General features: G+C 54.0%; 1 protein-coding gene across 1 annotated transcript in view; it reads right to left on the reverse strand.

The window, feature by feature from the left end:
- Nucleotides 1-27,597, reverse strand: part of Grin2b (glutamate receptor, ionotropic, N-methyl D-aspartate 2B) — a 118,789-nt gene that overhangs the window by 58,604 nt on the left and 32,588 nt on the right. The window contains exon 2 of the mRNA XM_013025087.1: nucleotides 11,011-11,609. Coding sequence (XP_012880541.1) covers nucleotides 11,011-11,609 — 599 coding nt within the window. The remainder of the gene's footprint in view (nucleotides 1-11,010; nucleotides 11,610-27,597) is intronic.

A 27,597-nucleotide genomic window follows, 5' to 3' on the forward strand; every position in this document is an offset into this window, starting at 1 on the left:
TGTGGACGTTAGGGACGCGTGTGGACGTTAGGGACGCGTGTGGACGTTAGGGACGCGTGTGGATGTTAGGGATGCGTGTGGACGTTAGGGATGCGTGTGGCTGTTAGGGATGCGTGTGGACGTTAGGGACGCGTGTAGACGTTAGGGACGCGTGTGGACGTTAGGGATGCGTGTGGACGTTAGGGATGCGTGTGGCTGTTAGGGATGCGTGTGGACGTTAGGGATGCGTGTGGACGTTAGGGACGCGTGTGGACGTTAGGGACGCGTGTGGACGTTAGGGACGCGTGTGGACGTTAGGGACGCGTGTGGACGCGTGTGGACGTTAGGGACGCGTGTGGACGTTAGGGACGCGTGTGGATCGTTAGGGATGCGTGTGGACGTTAGGGACGCGTGTGGACGTTAGGGACGCGTGTGGACGTTAGGGACGCGTGTGGACGTTAGGGACGCGTGTGGACGTTAGGGACGCGTGTGGACGTTAGGGATGCGTGTGGCTGTTAGGGATGCGTGTGGATGTCAGGGAAGTGTGTAGATGTCTGGGATGTGTATGGAAGTCTGGCACGCGTACAGATAGATGTTCGTGCAGACATCGTGGAAGAGCATGTTGGCCCTGCTGCGTTCCCTCTCCCGCTGCGGTCAGCGTGGAGGCGGATGGCGTCCTGGGAGAGAATCAGCCCCTACACAGCGAGGAACTCCAGCCCCACTGGAATTCACAACCCCGATCTGATTGATCCCCAAATACACCTCAGTCGGGAGAAGAGGTGACGCGGGGTAATAAAAGAAAACCCGATTTGCAATAAAAGCAACTCGATTCAAAACAATGACAAGATAACAACTAGAATCAGACTCAAAATCCCCGCTTAGAATGCCATCTGCACTCCAAGGCAGGGAACCCACCCCAGACCTCAGCTCCTCCCCCTCACAAAGAACCACACTGGCCTGTCACCCCAGCTACTCAGGAGGCTGAGATCTGAGGATCGTGGTTCAAGGCCAGCCCAGGCAAGAAAGTCCCTGAGACTCTTATATCCAATGAACCACCACCGGAAGTGGAGCTGTGGCTCCAAATGGTAGAGTGAAAAAGGCTGAGGGACAAAATGTCCAGGCCCTGAGTTCAACCAACTGACCAATCAAAAAAAAAGCCACCCAACCATAAATGCAGCACCATTTTGAATATGCCTAACTATGCACTGGGGAGCGGGGAACCGGGGGAAGGGGAAAGGGGGGTCCTGGTGTGGAATCTGCACCCCAGGGGCATTCAGTACATATCTGCAGAATGCTAATACGCTAGACGTGGAAGAGGCCTCAGGAACCAGTGGACGGAGGTCTCCTGCAGACAATTCTGGCTCTGTTCTCCTCCCCGGGGGGGGGACCCCCAGCTTGCCTCGGGATAATGGGGTCTCCCCCATCCCCAGAAGGGAGGAATCCAGTCCCTTGCTGGGGAAATCAAAGCACAGATGAGGAATTAGTCAGCAGATGGTACAGCTCTGAGTATAGGGAAGAAAGGAAGGAGGGCAGGGAGGAGGTGGGAGGGAGGGGAAGGAGGGGGGAGCAGGGCAGTGGGAGGGAGGAGGGGAGGAGGGGGAGGGGGCCAGGGCTCCAGGTTTTGAGAGGTGCATGTGTTTTATTTCATTTCATCATCACTGTGAATTAGAGAAATGTTCTCCGGGCACGGACGGCAAAGCCGGACTACTGAGCCTGTATTAGCAACATCTCCCTTTCTTCCACATTCGTCTAGTCTGTCAGGTGCACAGAGAGGCGGCATCCAGACCCTTCCATCCATGTGAGCCAGGCACCTGATCGGACTCAGCCTTCCCTCCACTCCCTCCCCCTTCCCAAACCCACCCCCCTACCCACCCCCTCGCTCTTCCATCTTTCCACCTTCACACAGAGATATTGAACATGTTGTCCACTCTTCACTCCAACACCACAGACTGGGCCTGCTTTATATTTCTGCTACATTTTTGTCAGTGGTGGGTCTTGAACTCAGGGCCTGGGCGCTGTCCCTGAGCTCTTTCACTCAAGGCTGGTGCTCTACCACTTCAGCCACAGCGCCACTTCTGGTTTTCTGGTGGTTCATTGGAGATCAAAGCCTCATGGACTTTCCCACCCAGGCTGGATTTGAACTGCGGCCCTCACAGCTCAGCCTCCTGAGCAGTGGGATGTCTGGTGCCTGGCTCTGTCATTCTTTGTTGTCAGCCGGGGACTGTGGCTCCCACCTGTCATCCAGCTACTCACGAGGCTGAGATCTGAGGATCACGGTTCAAAGCCAGCCCCGGGCAGGAAAGTCCGTGAGACTCTTATCTCTAATAAACCATTAGAAAACCAGAAGTGGTGCCGTGGCTCACGTGGTAGAGCGCCAGCCTTGAGGCTGAGGGACAGCGCCCAGGTGCCCAGGGGTAACTGGCCGTCCCTCACATCCCCGCGTGGCTGCGTGGACATGGGATCGGGACCGTGGAAGCGTTTTACCCTGGGCTGTGGGGGGCTTTGCCGTGGGGCGGTGCGGGCTCCGGCTCTTCCTTTCTTCACTGGGAAATCAAGGCTTGTTCCTTTCGCTCTCCCCGAAGCCCCGTGGTTACCCGGGGGGCGGGGGGCGGGCACATGACGGGGTGCACATGCACCTCGTTATTACAATGATGATGGTGATTAGGGCTCAGGTTTGTGAGCTGGAAACAAGGGTAGAGACTCAGGCGGCCATTGTGGAGGGATGGGGTGGCCGGGGCGCTGCTTCGTGCGCGTGGGGGCTGGGGGGGGCTGTCTGGAGGAAGGCTTCAGAATATTCGACTGCCCCCCTATTTACGAACAGCCGGGAGCCGGCACAGCGCAGGGCAGAGCTGTAAGAACGAGGGACCGAGGTGGGCAGGAGGAGGAGGCCGAGCCCCGCGGGGGTCTCCTTCCTCCCTCCCGCCCCCCCCCGGCTTTGGTAGAATGCCAGCGTGGCCCCCATCCTCCCGGCTCTCACCAGCTGTGCCGTGCCGCCTCTGTGAGTGGAGCTTATGCACCAGGAAAAGCTCTTCCGTCTCCACTAGGCGCAGAGCCAGCAGCACGGGCAACAGTCGTTGCTGATGAACGAATGAATGCATGCATGCATGAATGAATGAATGATCCTTCTGGATGAAATCATTTTGCTCTCATTCATCAAGCTGGCTGAATCTTCCTCAGAGAACAAGACACTTAGCAACCTCCCCCAGGCCTTCAAGGGTACGGCTGGCTTTCCAAAACAGCTCCCAATGGGAGACTACCCACCCTCACCCCCGCTACTTGGAGGCTGAGATCTGAGGATAGCGGTTTGAGGCCAGCCTGGGCAGGAAAGCCCGTGAGACTCTGATCTCCAATGAACCACCAGAAAACTGAAAGTGGCCCAGTGGCTCAAAGTGGTAGAGCACCAGCCTTGAGCGAAAGAGCTCAGGGACAGTGGTCAGGCCCTGAGTTCAAGCCCCAGGACCAGCACACACACAACAAAGGAGGGAAGAGCTGAGGATGATGGGGATGGAGGGAAAGATGGTGACTAGTGAACCCCAGAGGAGAAAGGAACGCAGGAAGACCAGCCCAACGGGGGAAAGAGGGAAGGGGTGGTGCACGGATTGGCCACTCATTAAAAACCTCCAGAGACTTCTGGAGCTATGGGCAAGGGGTTTGAGAAAAGTAATATTCTGTTCTGTGACAAGATCCTTTTTTTTTTTTTCTTCTGAAGGGAAATAAGCTCCAAGAAGAGAGAGAGACAGAAAGAAAAGCAGGAGCAGGGTGGGCGAGGGAACGAGGGAGACATATGGGGAGGGGGGAGGAGAGGGGCGAGGAACAGAGAACACGGCGAACGAGCCGCCCCCAGACACAAAATGCCAGCACGTCTGGGTGGAAGTCTCAATTGTCAGTGCCTGCGTCTCTGCTCATCAGAGCAGTCTTTCTGCTTTTCTCTCCCAAGATGGGTCTCCATCCCAATGCCAGGGACAAAAAGAAAACCCTTTAAGGCTGGTGCCGGGGACTCATGCTACTCAGGAGGCTGAGGTCGGAGGATCGTGGTTGGAGGCCAGCCCTGGGCAGGAAAGTCCGTGAGACTCTGCTCTCCCATGAACCCACCAGAAAACCAGAAGTGGAGCTGTGGCTCAAAGTGGTAGAGCGCCAGCCTTGAGTGAAAGAGCTCAGGGGCAGTGCCCAGGCCTGGAGTTCAAGCCACAGGACTGGCACACACACACACACACACACACACACACACACACGCACGCGCACACACACACGCACACACACATACACATATGCATGCATGTATGTCCTTAACCTCCAACAACAGAACCCAACTTTGCCTCATGGATCCTGTTCTGAAACCCAGAAAACCCTCTGTGTGCTTAAAAAACTAGAACCACCGGACACAGAATAGCGGGGTGAGGGCAGAATGAAGGGCGACTGCTCGCCTCAAGTCCTTTCTGGTCCACACCCGAGCAGTCAGCCCCATCTTAGAAGCTGCTATGAGAACAGCCCGGAGGAAGCCACGTGGTGATGATGGAAAAATGACCAGCTCTCCCCCACCCCCTTATGCCATCAGCCCAGGGTGGCAGAAGCCGAGGTCATGGCCCTAACATGGGATCTGGCCTCGGAGTTGCCCCCTGCTGGCCGGGACGTGGAGGCTCACAGCTCCAGGCCTCAATCACTGAATGAGAAGGCGGCCATGTTGGTCGATGGCTGTACGCGGGGAACACAGTGCTGAGCTGATGGCCACCGAATCGTTTGTGTCATCACTGCCCTTTGGTGAGATGTAACCTGGAAGATCTGCCGTGGTCCTCCCCACAGACAGAATCCACCAATTCTCCCCTCCCTCCCTCCCGTCTTTAATTAGGAAGATGCGCTACCCTATTGGGAAACAATGCTATCATTCCTTCCGCGTGTTTTTCCATGGGGTCTGCAGCTAGGCTTCGAGTGTGTGGCCAAGGCTGGGAACCCCCCCTCCAAACCCCAGAAATGCCACACATGATAAAACCCACTCACCCCCCACCCCCTGGGGCTCTAAACCCGCTGCCCCGAAGGCGGGCGGCTCCCTGCTCCTGGGGCGATCGGCCCAAGGTGAGGCCGGGTCCCCACTGTCTCTCCTCCTCCCTGCGGCCTCCCTCCTCCCCGCCCCCCATTTCTTGCTCATTCTGAACACCACTCTCCCCTTCCATTCTGCAGCACGTCGGGGAGCAATCCCATTAAATATAATAACAGTGTGGTAATACAAAGCAGGCCATTTTCCAGCGCTAATAACTTGCATTTCAAAACCACTTGTGTGCTCCGAAATTTAGAAAAGCATCAATTTCTCATCAGGACCCGTGCGCGTGCTCATTGAATCGCAAGCTTTCAAGTCTGTGATCGGGGGTGTTGGGGGGTGAGTTATAAATTACACAGAGAGGAAAGTGAGGTGCTGGGGAGTCAGGGCGTTGTTGATGGGGGGGGCTGGGGGGAAGGTCCGTGGCTGGTAATGAATAGATTCTCCAAGGAAACATTCACCTCTGTGCCCTGTTCTGAAGCAGGCTGGGGAAGGAAGTCCCCCCCCCCCCCGGCCCCAAGTGCTGAGTTCAAGTTTACACATCAGCGCCATGGTCACCTTTGAATCTGTCTGGCTTCTGCGGGCCAAACAAATGTAGCCACACCCATGGCAGGGGTTCAAACCCACGGAGGGCCCTGCAGGGTTGGCTTCTCATCCCCACCAGTGTCTGGGCCTCAGTTTCCCTTCTCAGCCCAACGAAACAAGAATGTGTGCAACAGCCCCGGCTGTTGACATCATGACCACATGGGAACATTCTAAAAGACCTTTTTTTTGGGGGGGGCAGTCCTGGGGCTTGAACTCAGGGCCTGGGCGCTGTCCCTGAGCTCTTGTGAAAGCTGGCGCTCTACCACTCGAACCACAGCTCCACTTCCAGTTTTCTGGTGGTTCATTGGAGATCATTGGACTTTCCTGCCCGGGCTGGCTTCGAACCACAATCTTCAGATCTCAGCCTCCCGAGTAGCTGGGACGACAGGCGTGAGCCACGAGCACTTGGCTCCTAAAAGATTTTTTTTAAATCTAAAAGAGAACATTCAACTTCTGAAGATCATAGCAAACCTCTCTCTCTCCCTCTCCTACTCTCCCTCTCTCTCTCTGCCAGTCCCAAGGCTTGAACTTAAGACCTGGGCACTGTCTCTGAGCTTTTTTTTCATGTAAGGATGGTGCTCTACCACTTGGGCCACAGCTCCACTTCTAGATTTTTGGTGATTCATTGGAGATAAGAGTCTCACCGACTTTCCTGCCTGGGCTGGTTGATCCTCAGATCTCAGCCTCCTGAGTAGCTGGGATTCCAGGTGTGAGCCACCAGGCTGGCCAAATTGATTTATTTGGGTCACTTCATCCAATACTCCCTACGGTTCTCAGAGGACGAAAGGGGTCTTTGGGGCACAAACGTGCTCTGCGGATTCCCGTAGATCAACATGTGTGCTTTGTGCACACAACAGGTCCCAAGTGACTCTCTCGTGGCACGGGATGCTGGGCACCTTCAGACGGCCCCTGGGCCCGCGTGGGCTCCTCCTGGCCAGGTGGGGAGGCAGGGAAGGAAGGGGAGCCTGGTGGAGCCGGGCCGCTAGGGGCCGCTCCGGGACAGCGCTGCTCCCTGAAGGTAAAAGGCACAGAGCGGAGGAGCACGGTTGCTAGGTAGCAATGGGCGTCATGGCAACCAGGGCTCCTATTTTTAAAATGTGTTGGTGAACACAGGCACACATGCATGTGCGTGGGGGGCGGGGAGAGGAGCATTCCTCCGTGACGTTTTGGGGTTTGCCATGGCGGGCGGGGCGGGGGGAGAAGATCAAGGAGCTGGCTGATCTAGAAGCTATTAAATCTCCTCCTCCTCCTCCTCCTCCTCCTCCTCCTCCTCCTCCTCACCCCATCACCTGTCATAAATGAACCACTGAGACCACACAGCAGGACTAGAAGGCAATTCTGGCTGGCTTCCATTGAGCGTCGTCAGCCATGCTGGCCTTGACTCCTGATCTGAGTTCTATGGATGTTTCTAGAAATCTGCCCGGCCAAGTGAACCTTCCCAGGTGTGCCCTGCCTCTCTCTCTTCCCACGAAGTCCAGGCACTGCTCGCACCCCGGTTCCCCATACTGGGTCAGAGACACCCACGGGTCCCACGCCTGCCGTGGGAGCGGTCACCGAGGGGGCTGGGGCCCCGTGGTGTTCTGTGAGGTGCAGAAAAGCAGCCGCCATGTGCCGCCCGCTCCTCCCCCTCCCCACGGACCATCTCAGCCTCTCCCATCTCCTTTCCACAAATCCAGAGAATGAGTCTTTGACACACAGAGAGGGAATAAAGAAAAAAAGAACTCATCCTTCCTAAAGGAGAAAACCAGCCAGGCGCTGGTGGCTCACACCTGTTATCCCAGCTACTCAGGAGGCTGAGACCTGAGGATCATGGTTCAAAGCCAGCCTGGGCAGGAAGGTCCGTGAGACTCTGATCTCCAATGAACCACCAGAAAACCTGAAGTGGAGCTGTGGTTCAAGTGGTAGAGCACCAGCCTTGAGCTGAAGAGCGCAGGGACAGCGCCCAGGCCCTGAGTTCAAGTCCTACAATGGACCAAAGAAAAAAAGAAGAAGAAAAAAAGGTAGAAAGACAAGCAATGGTGCATCTGGGCACAGCAGGTGATGGGCATTTCACACAGCGATACGCCCGTGGCTGGCGGGTGCTGGGCATTGGTTCCCAGCCTGATTTGGGCTTTAGCCTGGTCTCATCTTTGAGGGAAGAATTTATCGGAGATTCTCCGAGAGGCAGGTGGCTACGGCAGGGCCTGGCTGCCCCAGGGTTAACGATGTTTATAAACATCAGCGGGGCTCACCAACACAGACTGGGGAAAGCCGGTCTGCAATCCATTGCTTTGGCAGTGCTGGGATTAGAACTCAGGGCTTGGCCCTGGCTGGGCTGGCACTCTACCACTTGAGCCACTGGCACCGTGGACACCCGTGGTCACTTGTGGCCACCAGTGCAGCTTTCTTTCTGGATCTGCACAAACCATTGTGGTATGTCCACAAATCTCCGTCCTACGAGGAATCCCACAACAGCCCTTCCGAGCTCCTGAGACACAGGCGGGAGTCTCTTCACCCGTGGGTCTGTTCCCAGCCGTCCACCGCCTCTGAGCCTCCACCTTCCCAGGTGAAAGGCATGGGGCCCACGCGAGCATGCGCAGAACTCGCTCACAGAAGGCGGCTGGGCCCTGGGCGGCTGGGAGGGGGACCAGCCGGGCCTTCAATCATCATCTACGGGACACGTGCGGCCTGTCCACCCCCTCCACAGACGGCGAGGAGGAAACCGCACCCGTTCTTCAAGTCAACAAGACAAATGATGGTATTACTGTAGACTTCCAGTGTGCTGACGTGACCTAACGTTGCTGGCAGACTTTTGTTCGGGGAAGGGGGGGGGTGCAGAAAGGGAGAAGGTAGGGAGGGAGAGAGGGAAAGGAGGGGGAGGGAAGGGAGAGGACGAGGAGGAAGAGAGGAGGGAATAGGAGAAGGATCTGGAAAGGCCATGGGAAAATGAAGGAAGCAAGTAGCTGAGCTTTTTCTATTCCCATCCAGCACCCTTCTGCACAGTGAATATTTAATAATAATGATAATGATAATAATGATGATGATGATAAACTCCACCCTCTTGATACCGACTCAGTGGGATATGGAGGAGGAGGAGCTGTGGGAAAAGCATCCACTTTGATTTCCTGCATCCTTGGCCCAAAGCATGTGGAGCGATGCTGGTCAGACTTCATGTCATGCGTGTTCTGACCCACGACCTCTGACATACGACCCCTCTCTGACCTCTGAGGTAAGACTTTCTCCACCCTCGGGGCCCTAGGCACTGGGACCATGGCTCTGTCCTCCTAGTGTGGCCTCCACCATGCTTTCTGAGCTTTGCCAGGGAAGAATGTTTCCCTAAGAGGAGACGGCGAACCTTGTCAGAGATCTAGAGAGACAGCTGGCCAAAGGAGCGAAGTACTCCGGGCATGGGGGTGGTGCTGGTGGCTCACTGCTAGAACTTTCTATGGAACCTGAGGCCTGGGCTGAGAACAGAGCAACTGGCCCATGGAAAAGCCCTCCTGGGCAAACAGCCAGCTGTTTACAGGTTTTCTTTTTAATTTGTTTTGTTGGTCCTGGGTCTTGAACTCAGGGCCTGGGAGCTGTCCCTGAGCACTTCAGCTCAAGGCTGGCACTCTACCACTTGAGCCACAGCTCCACTTCTGGTTTTCTGGTGGTTCATGGGAGATCAGAGTCTCACGGACCTTCCTGCCTGGGCTGGCTTTGAACCTCGATCCTCAGATCTCAGCCTCCTGAGTAGCTGGGATGACAGGCGGGAGCCACCAGTGCCCGGTTGCCTTTCAATTTTTTTTTTAAAGAAAGATTGTTTCATTGTTATGATAAAGGTGATTGCTGAGGGGTGACAGTTACGTAAGTCAGGTGGTGAGCATGACCCCCTTCCTTTGCTCTCTAGTTCTTTATTTCTTAAGCAGGGTGGCGGGTGTGTGGGCACTGCTCCTGGATGCCTTTGGTACAGTTCAGTATTCCTTAAAGTAAGTTAAAAATGGACTCTCTCTCTCTCTCTCTCTCTCTCTCAGTCCAAGACTGGGACTCAAATTCAGTACCTGACGCTTTTGCACATTGGTTGGTGCTCTACCAACTGAGCCACACCTCCAACCCCTGGATTCTCAAGACAGGCAATGAAATAAAGCCACGCTATCAAGTATCAAGTCTGCCAAAGTCTCCCTTGTGGCCTGGGATGGATTCACACCCACCCTGACACAGACACAGGGAGGTTTCTAGAAGGAGTTTCATGATTTCCCTGAACAATGCTCATTCCTACCTACTTGGTGGTGAGACCACTGTAATTTTCTTGAGATAATCTGAATTTTTACAAAGTGCCTGCGTAACTGCTTGATGAGAAAATAAGACCACACAGCCCTGGGATAGAATCTTCTGGAAGCAGTCAATGAACACTCCCAAGAGAGCCACGCGGACAGAATGGGAGGCCGTTAGGCAAAGCGGCTTCACACAGAGAACACGGGCCGTCCGGGTGGTGGCACTGTCTGGGGGTGGGAAGGGGTGGCTGGGTCTCTGGTCCCCTCCCCCTCCTTCCTTCCAGCCCATCAGGAGGCCAGCAGCCTCTCCCACTGGTCGGCGGCCACGTTTGCTCAGAACCCACAGAACCAAAGACGTGTGGGCACTGAATACCCCAGGGAGGTGGAGGAGTGTCTGAAGTTGTTTCTGGCACATACATTGTCATGGCAACAAAGTGATCGACAGGAACCACCCTGTCATGTTGTTATGGCAACAAGGTGCCGGACAGAAACCATCCCAGCACGTTGTCATGGCAACAAGGTGCCGGACAGGAACCTCCCTGGTACACGGTCATGAAAATAAGGTGACTGACAGAAACCTCCTGGGTACACTGTCATGGCGACAAAGTGACTGACAGAAACGTCCCTGGTACACTGTCATGGCAACACGGTGACTGACAGGAGCCACTCTGACCTCTGGCTGAGCCTGCATCCCTCCTGCCTGCCACCTGGCCTCATCCCCGCCCCCAGGGAACACCTTCGGTGTCCCCACGCAGCATAGCTGCTGTCTGTGAACTGGAACTCCCATCTCCCTAAGCCTACCCCATCTGAACAGACCCTCAGGGACCTGAAAGGCCTGGGTTTGAGTCCACATAGATCCATGTACCTCCAGATTTCATTACTGTCTGCTGTCCATGGGGAAGGGGGGAAGGGATGAGGTCAAGCACTTGGGCACCCGGGCACCGGGCGCTGGCACGGGTTTCCTAGAACAAGTGCAGGGCACAGCCGGGGCTGGGCCCTGGTGATCGCCGGCCGCTGGAGGCTGGCCTTCCTCCTGCTGCCTCTTCCACCACTTCTGAGCCTCTGTGGCCAGGCCTCTTCCAGGGCCTCTATGCGCATGCACACATGCACACATGCACACGCCCTCCCCTGCGCGTGCTCCTGCGCATGCCCCGGCAGGCCGCCCACACCCACACTCACCGGTTGAGCATGTTGGACTGGTAGATGCGCTTCTCGTGCGTGTTGTAGCAGCTGCTCTTGGGCTCGGGGATGAAGCTGTGCTCGGACAGCATGTCCGACGCGGCCGTGGTGATGATGGCGATGCCGTCGCGCACGCGCGCAGACAGCCCGTAGTCCCACTCGTCGTACGAGACCGAGATGAGCCCTGTGGGGAACTCGGCCGGCACCGTGTCCGTGTCGCCGGCCACCAGGCTGGGCACGATCCACGTGTAGCCATAGCCCGTGAGCCCCACGGAGTGCGCCACCTCGAAGATGTAGGTGGCCTCCTCCTTGGTGCAGTAGAGCAGGATGATGGGGGTCTGCAGCTTCTTCAGCTGGTTCTGGATCTTGGAGTCCCCGTCGTCCAGCGACATGTCCAGCAGCAGCACCTCCTCCAGCTCCCAGCCCACGAAGCTGTTCTCGATGGTGCTGCGGATCTTGTTCACGAAGTCCTGGTACCCGGGGAAGTAGGTGGTGACAATGGAGAAGATGTACCAGTCGTACTCTTCCATAATGTTTAGCATGACCGAAGCCTGCTGCTCGATGGACGGCCCGAACTGGAAGAACATGGACGAGTCGTCCTGTAGGGAGGGTGGGAGGGAGAAAGAGGGAGAGGAAGGGAGGGAGCGAGAGGAAGAGGTAGGAAAGGAAGAGGTAGGAAAGGAAAGTGATAGGGAAATGGAAAAAGGAAGGGAGGGAGGGAGAGAGAGGTCAGTCGGTCTTTGGTGGCAGTGCACACCGAGCTTCCTGCCCATCAGCGTTTATTTTCAGGGCGATCGCTTTCTTTGGCTTCCCCTCCCCCAGCAAGGCTAAATCACATACATGTATGGGACTGGGCTCCCACGCGTGTCTCCTGGGGAGGACAGAGTGGGAGATGTGGCCTAGCGAGGACCCCGTGCACAACCTGCACACACACAGATGTGGAGCCGGGCGCCGTGGCTCCCGCCTGGCATCCCAGCCACTCAGGAGGCTGCGATCTGAGGATCGCAGTTCAAAGCCAGCTTAGGAAGGGAAGTCTGTGATTCCCCATCAAGATGCTACAAGTGGAGCTGTGGCTCAAGTGATAAAGCACCCGGCTTGAGCAAAGAAAAGCCCAGGGACAGCTGGGCCCTGAGTTCAAGGCCCAGGATGGGCATCAAAATAATACTATTGATAATGATGATGAAGATGGTGATGATGATGGTGATGATGATGATGGTGATGAAGATGATGAGTGCCTGGAGTGTGAAGCCGGCCTTGTCCCAGCTGTGGGTTCTGGTGAGAGGAACGAAGGTGGACAGAGGGGTAGAGGAGGGCGGATGTGATCCACAGGCTCTAAGTCCCCCTGGGAGAATGGAAGGGTGGAGCTCGGTGGGATGGGCTGGGGAAGGGGGGAGGAGGAGGGAGGAACGCGGGGTGGGTGGACCAGGCGCCTGGTATGCAGGGGTGCACACGTAGAATGAAGCCTCCTGTGCAACTGACTGGTGTGACCAAAGTATGTGTGTGTGCGCACATGTATATGCGCATGTGCGTGCGTGCGTGCGTGCGTGCGTGTGTGTGTGTGTGTGTGTTCTCTCCTAGGGTCCAGAAAAAATCAGCAGAGCAACACATGGGGTCTGGGTGTGGGGGGAGAGGCTGGGTGTGGATGGAGGGGGGAGCGGCAGGGCAAGTCAGAGCTGCTGACACATGTGCGTGCACACGTGCACACACACACACACACACACACACACACACGGTGAGAAATAACCGACTGTTCCCACAGACCTTGGCCAGCCCTCAGCTCTGCCCAGCTGCATTTGTCCCTCACTGCCTGAACCCTGCACAGCCCGCAGGCTGGCATGGACGATGCCAGGCAGAGATCTCTGGGCATCTGGTCCCATAGGGACCACCAAGAATGAGTAAGTGGCTGGGCACCAGTGGCTCACGCTAGTTATCCCAGCTACTCAGGAAGCCGAGAGGTCTGAGGTTCAAGGTTCGAAGCCAGCCTGGGCTGTGATCTCCAATGAACCACCCAAATTCTGAAAGTGGAGCTGTGGCTCAAGCAGTAGAGCACCAGCCGGGAGAGAAAGAGCTCAGAGACAGTGCCTAGGCCTTACAACTATAGAAATAAGCAGGTGCTGAGGGCAGAGTTCCTCCAGTCAGGTGTGGACCAGCCAAGCGCCAGCAAGCAGGGCCTCACCAGACACCCCAGGCTGGCCTGGGATGGGTGAGCGGCGGGGTACCCAGAGCCCGGGATGCACACCCAGCCTCTGCGCACAGTGGATCTGTGTGGCTCCCATACATCGAAAGCACCCGCTTCTAGAAAACCCCTGGTGAGTCTTCTACTAATGAGAGTGAGTGAACCTGACCCTCTTCGGTCCTGCTTTTTCTTAGTTCCTTTCCCCTGTGGTGACGAGTGACCTTGTCAGTGACCTTGTCTGTCTCCAAGCAAGAGAATGCCAGGGTGCAGTAGAAGTTCGAAAGGAGACTATGGAGGTGGGTCTGTCCTCTCCTTCCCCCCACCCCCCCCCACCTGATTCAGCACCATCTCACCCTGTTCTGACCCCCTGCGTCCCCCTCAACACCTACCTCCACCATCCACTAAACCAGGGAGCCCCAATGGCGCTGGGGTCTGGCACCCAACTGAGTTGATGGAAGCCAAACAGAAACCACGAGACAAAAGCTGCACATGCGTGGCTCCTGCCTGCCACCCCAGCTACTCGGGAGGCTGAGATCTGAGGATTGTGGTTTGAAGCCAGCCCAGGCAGGAAAGTCCATGAGGCTCTTATCTCCAATGAACCACTAGAAGAGGCATCAGGGTCAGCGCCCAGGCCCAGAGTTTAAGCCCCAGGACTGGAAAAGCAAAGAGAGAGAGAGAGAGGAGTTATGGTTTCTCAGCATAGTGAGGACCCCGGCCTTACGCGTTTGGCCAAGGCTGAGCCTGAACTCGCTTCTGGCTATCTGTTGCAAATGGCGACAGGCTGGGCAAGCGATGACTGCAGCCACAAATCTAGGCACGTTCTCCAGGCACAAATCTAGGCGCAATCTCCAGGCGAGCCAAGTGGAAGGTGTTGTGGTCAAACACCCATCCTGGCAGGGGACCGAGGACCAGCAGCGTCCCCTGCTGGTGTTACGAAACGGTGTCTCAGAGCAGCAGCCAGTGAGTGACCAAACCTGACCAGGCCAAGGGCAGGGACGGATTCCTGATCCCAGCTGGCCCCCAAAACCTCGCTGTAGCCTGCCCCAAGAAATGGCTGTGCTGGAGGGAGAGGGGTGATCAGCCCGGGGCAGATAAATTTCTACGAGAGCCTCCAGCCGCGTGCCACATGTGAGCTGTGTACTCTTGGAATTTTGACGCCCACAGCGTGTGTTCGCTAAGAAGGGACGGGAACGGCTTTCCCTCCTGTTATCCTACTGGCAGTGCACGAAATCGGCCGGCTCCTCGTTCCCATTTCCTGCCGATCCACAATGTCCCCCAACCCCACAGCGGTAAGATCCAGCTCACCCCACTTCCAAGACTGTCCCTCACTTGAGACGGGGTCATTTGCCCCAAGTCACGGCCGCTTCCTGGGGTAAATGGTGCTGAACTGTGGGTGGCAAACGGTGGCCAAGCCCTGGTGATCTAGTTTCTTTAACTGTTTTGTTTCCTTGGCTGGTTGTAGGGCTTGAACTTGGGATCTGGGCGCTGTCCCTGAGCTTCTTTTGCTCAAGGCTAGCACCCTATCACATGAGCCACAGAGCCACTTTGGACTTTTTGCTGGTTAACTGGAGATAAAGGGTCTTACAGAGTTTCCTGCGCAAGCTGGCTTTGAACCGCGATCCTCTGATCTTAGCCTCCCAAGTAGCTGGGATGTCAAGCGTGAGTTCCAAGCACCCAGCTCCAAGGTGCTTTTAGGTCAATGCAAAGGAATAATAAGTAGAGAAATAGGGGGGAAAATTGCCAAAAAAAAAAAAAAAGGGAAATGAAATGGATCAAGAGAAACAGTGCGAGCATTAAGTTAGCTACTGATTAGGGAGAAGGGTTATCAATAACAATCAGGCTCTATTCATGGAGGCAGATGCGTACAATCATGCCCACTCCACGCCGCCAGAGAGAACGGCATTTGCAGGATGAGAGAAGAACAGATCCGTAACTGAGACCGAGGCGCGGAGAGCAGGCAGCTTGCTGAGTATCAAGTGAGAAACACTAAAACCTAAGCTGTGCGTGCTGTCAAAATTCCCTGGTTCATGACGGGCCGAAGGGTGAGAGCCTACGGGGTGGAGAGCAGGTGAAGGGGAAGTGCTCAGCGGGCCGGCGGCGGCTTTCTTTCAGAGTAGCAAAGATGATGACCTGTGTCTCGGATATAATAAATATGTATATGTAATAATAATATCAAATTACATTATAATCAAAGGTTAATATTCAATGGTATCGTCATCGATGGTAAATTAATGTTATATGATAGCTAGCTTAACAATAGGTTAATATTCAATTGTATTATCATTGATGGCAAATGAATAAGTTATATAACTAACTTAACAATAGGTTAATATTCAATTGTATTATCATTGATGGCAAATGAATGAGTTTTATGATAACTTGATAATAAGTTAATATTCAGTTGTATTATCATCAATGGCAAATGAGTGTTATATGATAACTGAATTAATAATAAATTATGTTATCATTAGTGAATTAAAAATTAATAAATTAGTAATATATCTTTCCGTGCCCATCTGAGTGGATCACCGATTTCGCTGATGGAAAGGCGTGGTGGAGAGGAGCTCTGAAGGGGGGTGGTGCTCAGAGCATTTTGCTATTTGATTCACCTGCAGGGCTGTCCCCTCCCCCCCCGGAAAAAAAGAGCAGAAAGCCACTGTTTCCAGAAGCAGTGACAAGGTCTGTCCACGTGGGGCTCACCAAGCGATCCTTGGTAAAGGGAGATATTCCTCCGTCATCCCTGCTCTGGGCAGAGTGGACGAACGTGGAGGGCTCGGGTTCCTTTGGCCCCAGGTTCACAGCCCTTTGCCCCCACCGTGGCCGAGTCCAGGGAGAGATGTCCTGAGACAGCACTGAACTTTCCCCCACTCAGCATCAGCCGTCGGTTCCCCGGGGGTCTCCAGGTGGGAAGAGCGGACCCCGTGTACTGGAATGCGGTAGGAGCCCCCAATCAGAACGACGGCGACTGGATTCACCACTCCCCAAACCAATCATTCATCTGCCCTCCAAAGAGACAGGCGTGTCCCCAAATGAAAATAAAATGGCATTAAGGAGGATTTGGAGGAAATAAAATGTTATCTACCGGGGAGTGCGGGCTGGCACTGGCCCACGTGGCTTGCCGGGCAGAGCAGAGCTCTCATGGTAACTTGGCCTCGCCGGCTGATGCCAACACGTCCGCCTTCAGAGGTGTGGCTGGAACTCTCCCTGAAATCATGCCAGCCCCAGATCTCAGAGTATACCGGGACCCCCCCCCCCCAAGAAACCAAGGTGAACGAGGGCCAGGTTGTTCTCCACATCTTCCAGAGTAACCACACCATTGTCTTCACTTACGTAGTGGAGCCAGCAAGCTCTGCAGGCTGAGGAAGTGCATCCACCTGTCTATCCAGTCCCTCCTGCTGCCCATGAGGCCCTGGGTTCTCTGCCCTCTTTGATGAAAGGCACTGAAGAGGCCATCAGAGACATCATCAAACTCCCGTCTAGATGGATAGCTGTCGTAATCCACGCGCCAAGGCCACACCTCCTATTCTATTTTCATTTTTGTAGGTCGTGGGGCTTGAACTCAGGGCCTGGGCACTGACCTCAAGTTCCTTTGCAAGGCTGGCACTCTACCACTTGAGCCACAGCTCCACTTCTGGTTTTCTGGTGGTTCATTAGAGATAAGAGTCTCATGAACTCTCCTTTCCAGGCTGGCTTTGAACCGCAATCCTCCAGATCTCAGCCTCCTGAGTAGCTGGGATGACAGGCGGGAGCCACCACGCCCAGCCTCTCAGCCAGGTCTGAGAACAAGCAAAAGGCAAATCCACAGGTATGAATAGTTCCACCAAGTGCCAAATGCCAGCTGGAAACCCATGTAACTCTGGGCCTTAGCAGTGAGCTGTAGCTTCGTCCCGTGGTGGACCAGGCCAGGGCTGGTGGACAGGCCGAGTAGTTTCCTATCCAAATCCCATCTGCCGTCTACTTGAACTACATGCCCATCTTTTTCCTTGATCTGCCCAGCCTTTTATTTTCAACTCCAAAGATTAGATCAGGCTGGTGGGAGTTGTCCTTTATGAAGTCAGATTCTCTGATTTTAAATAACTAAAATAAAAAACCCTCTTCTTCAAATGATTGCACATTGACTTTGTTAAGATTTCAGGTTTCCTTCAGAAGAATCAATACTTATCAGCTACCCACACTCATTGCCAAGCCTGCCCGCCGGTATTTAAGTGCCATTGTGTAGCTTTGGGCTGCGCTGAGAATTACTATTTAAACAATGTATACAAAAGCAGCCGGATGCCACATTTTCTTCCTTCGATTGAAACAATTCCTGTGGTCACTTAAAAACACACAGAGGTTGGGCTGGGAAGGTGGCTCAGGGGTAGAGTGCTCGCCTAGCATGCATGAAGCCCTGCATTTGAGTCCTCAGTACCACACACACAGAAAAAGCTGGAAGTGGAGCTGTGGCTCAAGTGGTAGAGTAAAAGAAGCTCAAGCCCTGAGTTCAAGCCCCAGGACTGGCCTAAAAAAGGAAGGAAAAAGAAAACCACAGAGGAACAACTCTTAGCTCTCAAAACCCCCTATCAAAGAAGCAGAATGACATTTTCTTACTAATCCAGGACTTCTGTGGGGTGGAGGTTGGGACTTGGGGTCTCACAAACTCACTCTGCTTTGTTTGGGGCAGGTGCTCTACCACCTGAGCCACATCTCAAAACTGCCCCTCTCCCCCACAGGGTGCTGGACCCCTGGCTGGCCGCTGTGACTTCCAGCCATGAGAGCTAATCTTGCCTTCTTCTTGGTCCCCTGAACCTTCCGAACCTCCCTCCAGCTGCTGGCAATGTGGGCAGTGTCTCAGGGACGCTTCCTGTGCCCACCCGTGGTCGTGTGTGGCTATGACCACCGTGTGGGAATGACCCACAACTGGTCCCAGTTCCAGGTCTCAAGACAGAGCCTTCTCCAGACTAGGTCCTGGCTTCAAAGGTGGCTCATCTGCTCATCCGCCAACCTGGCAGATGGGTGACCTTGATGGTTCTTCGTCACCAGGCCACTTCACCGTGCCAGACACAGCTCACTAGCACTGCCTAAAAGGAAACTAGCCTTTTCTTCACAGGTCAACATTGAGAGATTCACCAGGTGCTGGTGGCTCACACCTGTCATCCCAGCTATGCAGGAGGCTGAGATCTGAGGATCGTGGTTCAAAGCCAGCCCAGGGAGCAAAGTCCACATGACTCTAATCTCTAATTGGCTACCAGAAAACCAAAAGTGGCGCTGTGGCTCAAGTGGTAGAGCACCAGCCTTGAGCAAAAGAGCTCAGGTGCTGAGTTCAAGCCCTAGGACCAGCACACACACACACACACACACACACACACACAGAGTAAGGGTTCTGTACATCTGAAAGGATTGTGACACAGCTGTGTCAGAGGCTCCTAACGGATTTCTGTCTTCTTTTACAGATGAATCCCGCAAATCCCACGTGACTCCCAATGTGGTACAATCCCAGCTGAGGTTGGACATTCTGGCCCACGAGCCCTGCCTGTCACCTCCACCCAGAAGTGGGCGGAGTGGGGGGGAGGGAGGCCATAGATCTGCTTGTGGGGGGATTTCAACATCAAACACTTGCAGAGCAGGAACTCTTGTTTGCTTGTTTGGGGGCGGGGCGTGGGGACAGTAATAGAGCTACTCCTTGTCTCTCTCTCAGGCCGGGCCTGGAGCTCATCATCCACCTTCCAGGATGCCGGGATTATAGCTGTGCGCCACCATTCCCTACAGTAGTGGGAAGTTGGGGGTGATCTCATCCCATGGGGGTGGGGGGACATTGAGCTGAGGGCATGGTTAGACCCGCAGAGGGACCTACGGCTCCTCCCGCCTTCCCACCTGCAGATTCCCACGCTGTGGAGAACCCAAGGCTCCACACTTTCTTTGCTTCCAGACCCACATTTTTTTCCTGGATTTTTTCTCACTTTTCATTTCTTTTTATAAAACGTGGCCCGAAATGGCTCGCGGGACCTTGGCTGCGAGTTTTACCATGCAGGCATTTACAGAAAAAAGAGGGAGGTGCTCCCAGAAATACCTTTACACACACTTTGCCTCCCCTATCCCCAGTAAAACCAGGCTGACCCCCCCCCCCACACACACACCTCACAGCCGTAATGTCTTCGACGTTCGCGAATTTGATCAGCAAAAGGACAGGGATTCGTCCTGTTCAATTGCAAGTTAGCTGTCCAAAGGGCTTCTGCCCCTGGAACCCTCTCCAGCTTGTACATTCCCAGCGTTGACTGATGTGTGTGCTCAGGCCTGCACTGACTAACACTCTAACACTCTCTTAACCTTTCTCCTGTGTGTGCGTGTACATATGCATACATATAAAACTTCAATCTCCCTCTTTTGTAATCATATTACTATTAATGATTGTTATTATTGTTATTTTTGATGTTATTGTTGTCAGCTGTGGGGTTTGAACTCAGGGCCTGGGCGCTGGGACTGAGCCTCTTTGTGCTCAAGGCTGGCACTCTACCATTGAGCCACAGCACCATTTCCAGCTTTCTGGAGGTTCGTTGGAGATAGGAGTCTCACTGGCTTTCCTGCCCGGGCTGGCTTTGAACCGCGATCCTCAGATCTCAGCCTCCTGAGTGGCTGGGATGACAGGCGGGGGCCACTGGTGCCAGCTTGTTATTCTTTTTTTAGGTCCAGATTTCCTCCCCGTCCCTCGCTCTCTCTTCGTTGTCTTTCCGTTCCCACGCTTACGGTCCAGCCCGGCTCTGGCTGGTGTAATTCCAAGAAGGCCGTGCAGAGCCGGCTTTTCAACGGGCAGTGGCTCACCCTCGCCTGTCCTCCCTCCCTCCCCCTCCACTCGCCGTTCACTCATTTCCCAGCTTGCTGGTTGCTGTTGCTTTCATTTAACTAGGTTCTCTGCTCCGTTCCTGGCCTCCACCCTCGTGTTGCTCCTGTCTGATCTGTGTTGAGATGAACACCACAGAGCCCGGGACCGACGGGGGGCCTCTCCTCGTCTCCCGTGGAGCCCGTGGGCACACGCGAGCGCTCACGACAGGCCATCAGTCTCACATTTTTGTCCCCGCACACCCCGTTCTATTCTGGTCTCCCACCGCAACGCCCGCGTACCGTATGCTTGTCCCCCCTCCCCCCAGCTCCCCTCCCACCTGTGCGCTTCTGTTCTTATGATCGCCTGCCAATCAGAGCCCTCTGGAAACCACCCACTCCCAGGAGCCACCGCACTGTCCACTCCATCTCCGTGATGATGATTAAAACCAGGACAGAAGGGGAAGGCCAGCCACGCCGCCAGCCCTTCGTCTTCGTTTGGGGTGTCCTGGGGCTTGAACTCAGGGCCTGGGCACTGGCCCTGAGCATTCTTTTGCTCAAAGGCTGGCAACTCTACCGCATGAGCAACAGCTCCACTTTCGGTTTTCTGGTGATTCACTGGAGCTCAGAGTCTCATGGACTTTCCTGCCCAGGCTGGCTTTGAACCGCGATCCTCAGATCTCAGCCTCCCGAGTAGGAGGGATGCCAGACATGAGCCGCGGCGTCCAGCTGTGTACATCATTTTTTGATCATGATATCGATCCAGCAGTATAATAACGACTTTCTGCACATTTTATGTCAGCAAAGGGAGACACAAAAGGTTAAGCAGTCCAGAGTCGCCTGTCCGCTGAGGGGCGGAGCTGGAAAGTGAACCCAGGATTGGAGGTCGGCGCGCGAGGTCTGTCTCACACTCATTTACACTTCCCATGTTTGAAGCAATGAGCCAAACAGAGTGAAGCACGCTGCCCGGGTTTCAAAGCTACCAGCAGGGCTGGACCCCGAAGGAAGTATGCTGAACCCCAGCTCCACAGCGGTTCTGCACACCGCTGCTGAGCTGAGCGATCTTCCCAGAGGCTCGAGGAAGCTCCCTGGGCCCTTCTGTCTACTTTTTAAACACTTTATTTTCTTCTGGAAAGAATGCCTAAGCCAAGCTAAGCAAGGAGACCCCATTGTCCCCAGCTGCTGTAGCCCCCACAGCTGTCCAACCAGAGCTCCAAAGCCACAAGGAGAAAGTAGGTCTGAAGACAAGACAATTTGGGGCCCTAATTTAATTCCATGTGTCAGAAAAAGTTGACCCATTAAACTCTATTCCTACACAACACACAACTAAACCTTATAGACTCCCAGTGTGGTCAACTCTGTGGAGAACCGATAGATTGACTGATGGATAGACTTAGAGAGACAGACAGATAGGTAGGTAGATATAGATAGATATATGATAGGTAGGTAGATAAATGAGTAGAAAGGGAGAGAAACTGACCAGATAATGACGGACAAGATACACAGATGATAGGTAGATGTAGCTAGACGATACCAGATAGATGGTATCATATAAGATGCTTGGACAGAGAGACAGATGACTGATATAGACAGATATGTTTGTACATAGATGACAGACAAGATATATAAGGCAAGATAAATTTAGGTGGATAGATGAACAGAAAATACTGATATAGACAGATGATAGATATATAAATATGAGTATAGATAGATGTAGGTAGACAGATGATAGGTAGATAGATGATAAGATAAAATGAATGAACAGGGAGAGAAATAGATATAGCCAGATAATAGAAAAGATAGATAGATGATAGATATAGAGAATGGCAAGATGGATAGATAAGATAGATGATGAATGGATGGGTAGATGATAGATAAAAAGATGGATGGATAGACGGATGGATGGATGGATAGATGATAGCTAGATAAGATGGATGGATAGATAAATGGATGGATGAATAGATGGATGACAGAAAGTTGAATGGATGGATAAATAATAGATGGGTGGATAGATACAGACATATAGGATATTGATAGATGATAGATCTAGAGATGACAGACAAAATAAGATGGATAGAAAATAGACATTGGTATATAGATAGATGATAAATGTAGGTATGGGGATGGATAGAGAGATATGGAAGATGATAGGTAGGTAGATATAGATAAGAGAGAGATAGATAGCTTGATAGATCGTAGACATATATAACACAGAACTACAGATGATGGTAGATAGTAGATAGATGAATGGATGGATAGATAAACAGATATAGTGGATAGATGCTGGCTGGATAGATGCTGGCTGGATAGATGATGGATAGATAATAGATGATAGAGAATGAATAGATAGATAGACAGAGAAGTAAGACAGACAGACAGATGCTCTGAGGCCTTCACGGAGCTAATCTCCTTCTGCCCTACTTGGCATCCAGCTCTTGTCAGCTCGCCAGGTGGCTGGCCAGCCTGGTTTTCCAGGAACCGCACACGCGTCCAGTCACACAGGACACCAGGCGGGACCATCCCCACCCTGGGGCCGTGTCTCCACGTGCATCCTCAGAGCCGAGCAGAGCGAAGTGGCATCTTGAAGCCAGGCCCCCCCCACCCCCACAAGGCAGGGCCAGATGCACGCAGCCCACCTCCCCCTCCCCGCCCCCCCCCACCCCGGCCTCGCCCCGACTAGTAGCAGCCACAATTGAAAGCTGCAACCCGGCTGACTGCAAAGCCAGCCCCGTCCAGCCGCCCCGCACTGCGCCTCCTGGAAACAGTTCTCTGAGTGACTCAAAGGGGCATCAAGGCAGCTGGACGAGGCTTGTTCTGCCCAGAGGCCTTGTGTCTGAGTCCATGAGGAGCCCCGCAGGTGGCTGGCTGCGGAGGAGGAGGGCTGCGGGAGGAGGGGGAGGGTCTATTCAAGAAGGCCAGGCCTCTCTGCGGGACATGCTCCACAAAAGAGGGACAACAAATGCAGACTTCAAAACCCCTGGGGAACCCTGTAGCCCCTTCCATCCTCCCCTTGCCTCCCCTCTCCCTGTGGACCCTGCCCAGGCTTAGCTCAGAAGCTGTCTTTCATATTCTTTCTCTCCTTCTTAAGACCTATTAAAAACAGGTAGGATCTGATGCAAAAGAGTATCTACTGGATATTATAAGGAAAGAAAGAAATTAAGAAAGAAAGAAGGAAAGAAAGGAAGGAAGGAAGGAAGGAAGGAAGGAAGGAAGGAAGGAAGGAAGGAAGGAAATATGTATATAGAGAGAGGGGGCGGGGAGGGAGAAAGGCAAGCACTGGTAGCTCCCGCCTGTCATCCCAGCTACTCAGGAGGCTGAGATCTGAGGGTGGAGGTTCAAAGCCAGCCTGAGCAGGAAAATCCATGAGATTCTTATTTCTAATGAGCCACCAAAAAGCCCTAAGTGGAACTGTGGCTCAAGTGGTAAAGCACCAGCCTTGAGTGAAAGAGCTCAGGAACAGTGTCCAGGCCCTGAGTTCAAGCCCCAGAACGGGCACATACACACACACACCAAGTCTGAAGATATAATTTAGGTAAATGGGTGCATCAGGGCTCAGAAATATTCTAAACACCAAGGTGTAGTAGCATGCAAGGACATTCGAAGGACTGCAGAAGCAGCTTCTCTCTCTCTCTCTGACTCTGCCCTTCTTCCTTTTTCTTAATCATTTTTTCCCTCCCAAGCAGGCCACACAAACAAAGGAACCCTCTTCTCAACGTAGATCACAGAGTCTAGAGTCTCTCTCCTCCAAAACCAACCATTAAACTTAGAAATAATGCTCGATTTTTCCTTCCTCCTTACCTGCCTTCCCTTCTTCCTTTCTTTCTTACTAGTCCTGGGGCTTGAACTCAGGTCTTAAGCACTGTCCCTGACTTTTGTTGCTTAAGGCTGGTACTCTACCACTTGAGCCGCAGCACTTCTGGTTTTCCAGTGTTCATTGGAGATCAGAGTCTCATGGACTTTCCTGCCCGGGCTGGCAATCCTTAGATCTCAGCTTCCTAAGTAGCTGTGATGACAGGCGTGAGCTACCAGTGCCCCGCCCAGCTACCTTTCTTTCTGAATAGCTGGTCATGAGAAAGTTTCAGACATACCTTGGCTGATCATAGGTTTAAGACCCTCATTCTCCTGAAGTCTGGAACTATCCCCATGGGAGAGGAATGTCACACAGAGAGAAAGAAGATTCTGATGCACCGCCCGCTGGGCTTCTCCCATCTCACCTGGTCACGTTTCTACACACGTCCACCCAATCTCAGAGTCCAAAGTTGCCTTTGGCCTTCAATTCAAATACACTGCTGATTACAGGAATGCGCTGCACCCTACTCTCTAGTAACCCCTCTTCAGTCCCGGGGCGGGGGGCACAGCACATGGAGACATCGCAGCCTCCCAACAGTGTGGTGGGATCCAGTCTCATGCTTCCAAAGAAAACACCCCCATTTCTTCACCTCCCTGACTTGGCTGGCTGGCCTTCAGTCTATCCACATCGCACAGGGCAAAAATCCATTCTTGCCAGGGACTGGTGGCTCACACCTGTCATCCCAGCTAATCAGGAGGTTGAGATCTAGAGGATCAAGGTTCAAAGCCAGCTTGGGCAGAATAGTCCGTAAGACTCTGATCTCCAATGAACCACCAGAAAATCGGAAGTGGCACTGTGGCTCAAGTGGTAGAGCACCAGCCTTGAGCAAAAGAGCTCAGGGACAGCACCCAGGCCCTGAGTTCAAGGCCCAGGACTGATACACCAAAACCCCTCCCCCCAAAAAAAACTAAGGTCACAAAGGGAAGGAAAATGGAAATAACTCCCAGACCCTTAGACACTAAAGTCACCCAGTGCCCGCGGGGCCACGGGGCGAGGCGTGAGACACATTTCTTCCTGGGAGGCCACGGGCCTGCTCACAGGCCGGAAGTGGGTTCCTCTGAGAGAAGGACTCAGCAACTTTGACTCCAGCACATCCAGACAAACTCTGAGGCCCGCCTCCACCCTCCCCCCCCACTCTCTTTGCTCAGGCCAGGGACCAGCAATGGCGCTAAGCCCCGCCCACAGGACCTTCTGTCTCCCACCAAGAGGAAAAAAAGGAACTGGCATCCCAGCCGTCCATCCACAGCCTGCCAAGGGCGAACTCAGTTAGCGGGCCTGCAGCTGACCAATTGCCCATTTCCACATTTCAAGGCCACCCCAGGGAAGCGCCTGGGGATGCTTCTTGCTTCTTACAATGTCCTGATTTTTTATTTATTTTTTGCCTTCCTCTCCTGCACACACTTAGAAACCTCATTAAGTCAGAGGCAGTGTCTTTAGACCAGCCAGGTGGCGTGTGACCCCCTAGCCTTGCGAGCCGGAGGTGGTGAACTCTTGATAGCCAGTGGCAGCCTTCCAGAAGCCCGGTGCTGAGGGACACCGTGGTGCTGAGTCCTGCTGACACCGCCCTGTTGTCCACCCAAGTGGAAGCGGCCATGATCGCCACCTATGGCTCATTAAACCAAGTCACCCGGCCTTCCCGGGCCCCAGGGAAATGCCCAAGCCGGCCAATGCCTGTGGCAGCTGGACCAGGGAGAGGGGTGGGGCAGAGGGGCCTTGGGTTAGGCCTGCACATCTGCCCGGGGGTCATCACACACACACACACACACACACACACACACAGGCACAAGTAAGTATCTGGAGAAAATTTAACCATCACTAATCTTTACCGCTTCCTCCATGGGCAGGAGGAGCATCTCAGAGGAAACTGGCGGCTAGGGTCATTTGAATGGGGTGTCCTGCACTGGGACCCCCCAGAGCGAGGACTGGGGCCTAGCCCCCCGGGAGCGCTGACCACCGACAGGATGGAGTTCCCCATCATCCCCGTCCCCGCCCACAGGGATGAGACACTGCTACCTGGAGTGAGACGGAGGGAGGGGCCGGCAGAGCTGCAGTGGGAGAGGGGAACAGACTGAAAGTGAGGAGAGCAACCCTTGGAGCGCTCTGGAACTTTCCTCAGGCCCCAGAACTCCAGTGACAGGGTGTTCTTGTGCACTGCTCAGAGGGCCCCCACGTTGGGTGACTCAGAAGGGGGGGGTTCAAGGTGCTTGGCCCTGTGTGGGGTTAAAGCGTGCACGCTCCCCACTACCACCTCCTGGGCCAGGATTCTGGAAGCATCTGCTGGAAATAGGTTTCCTCTGATAACTGGCCCAGTTATCAGATAACTGGCTCTGTTCTAACCTCTGATCTCTTCCGGAACTGGGGGCACAGCCCAGAATGACACCCACCTTCTGCGGTTGCCTCTCCAACCTCCAGCCCTGAGTCAGGGACCCATCTTCTCAGCAGCACACCCCCCATCTCATGAACTGACCTTTGACCCTGTGTCCTCTGAGTGCTCCCCCCCCCCGCAGTCCTCCCTCCCCCCAAGTCATCTCCCTCTGAGCTCACCACGTCTCCTATTCAACAACAAAACAGACATACCCAGAGACCTGACCCGGAAGGCCTGCTTCTCTCTCCCCTTCTGAGAGCCTCAGACATGAGGAGAAGACGCACAGATGTCGGGAGTCAGCCATACAAGTCTCTGCAACTTTGAAGCCAATTCTACTTTATAATTCTTATCTCCCACCAGTCCTCTGGGCAAAGTCATTTCCACTTTCTCTTTTTCGTTTTTGGTGCAGGTCCTGGGTCTTGAACTCCGGGCCTAGGCGCTGTCCCTGAGCTCTTTCTACTCAAGGCTGGTGCTCTACCACTCGAGCCACAGCACCACTTCCGGTTTTCTGGTGGTTCATTGGAGAAGAGTCTCATGGACTTTCCTGGCCAGGCTGGCTTGGAACTGTGATCCTCAGATCTCAGCCTCCTGAGTTGCTGGGATGACAGGCGGGAGCCTCCGGTGCCTGACAAAATTCACAGAATTTTGGATGGCATGAAGGGCCAGGGGGCAGGTGAGGCTGGGGGGGCGGATGGTACCAGGCAGAGCCGCAGCCACCCTGCTCCCTTCCCAAGGCCGCCTAAGACACAGAGGCGCTCCCTGGGCGAGAAGGGCTGGAAGGAGCCGAGCTCAGGTGACAAGCATGGAGGACAGGGCCCAGGTGGTCATCTCTTACCCTCTTCCCCAGCCTGGCCTGGGGGTCCAGGGGAGGGGGGGGTAGAAGAGGAGGGAGCAGACAGAAGTAAACACAGAAGGAATGGTTTTAATTCAAACTATCATAGCTGGTAAGGCAGGGTCAGAAAGATCTGGAAAGACTGCATACTGTTAGCCAGGCGCTGGTGGCTTACACCTGCGATCTTTTGCTACTCAGGAGGATCTCAGTTCAAAGCCAGCCTGGGGAAGGAAGGTCCAGGGGACTTATCTCAATGAGCCAACAAAAAAAAGCTGGAAAGGAAGCTCTGGCTCAAGTGGTAAGAGTGCTAGCCTTGTACACAGACGGCTCAGGGACGGGAGCAGGCCCCAGGATTAGCCACCTATTAAAATAATAATAACAATAATAATAATAACAGTGCATTCCATTACTGGGCGTGCCCGCTGCTGCCCCAGCTTGCTCTTCGCCGGCCACGTTCAAAGTGGAGTATGGCAAGAGCTTGGGGGAGATGATTACTGGGTACCCTCCAGGAGGCGGGCTTCTGGTGGGAGGAGGTCCATGGGTGCCAGTCAAAGGCCAGGGTACATAACAGG

The sequence above is a fragment of the Dipodomys ordii genome, unplaced genomic scaffold, assembly GCF_000151885.1.
Source record: "Dipodomys ordii isolate 6190 unplaced genomic scaffold, Dord_2.0 Scaffold81, whole genome shotgun sequence".
Classification (NCBI taxonomy): Eukaryota; Metazoa; Chordata; class Mammalia; order Rodentia; family Heteromyidae; genus Dipodomys; species Dipodomys ordii.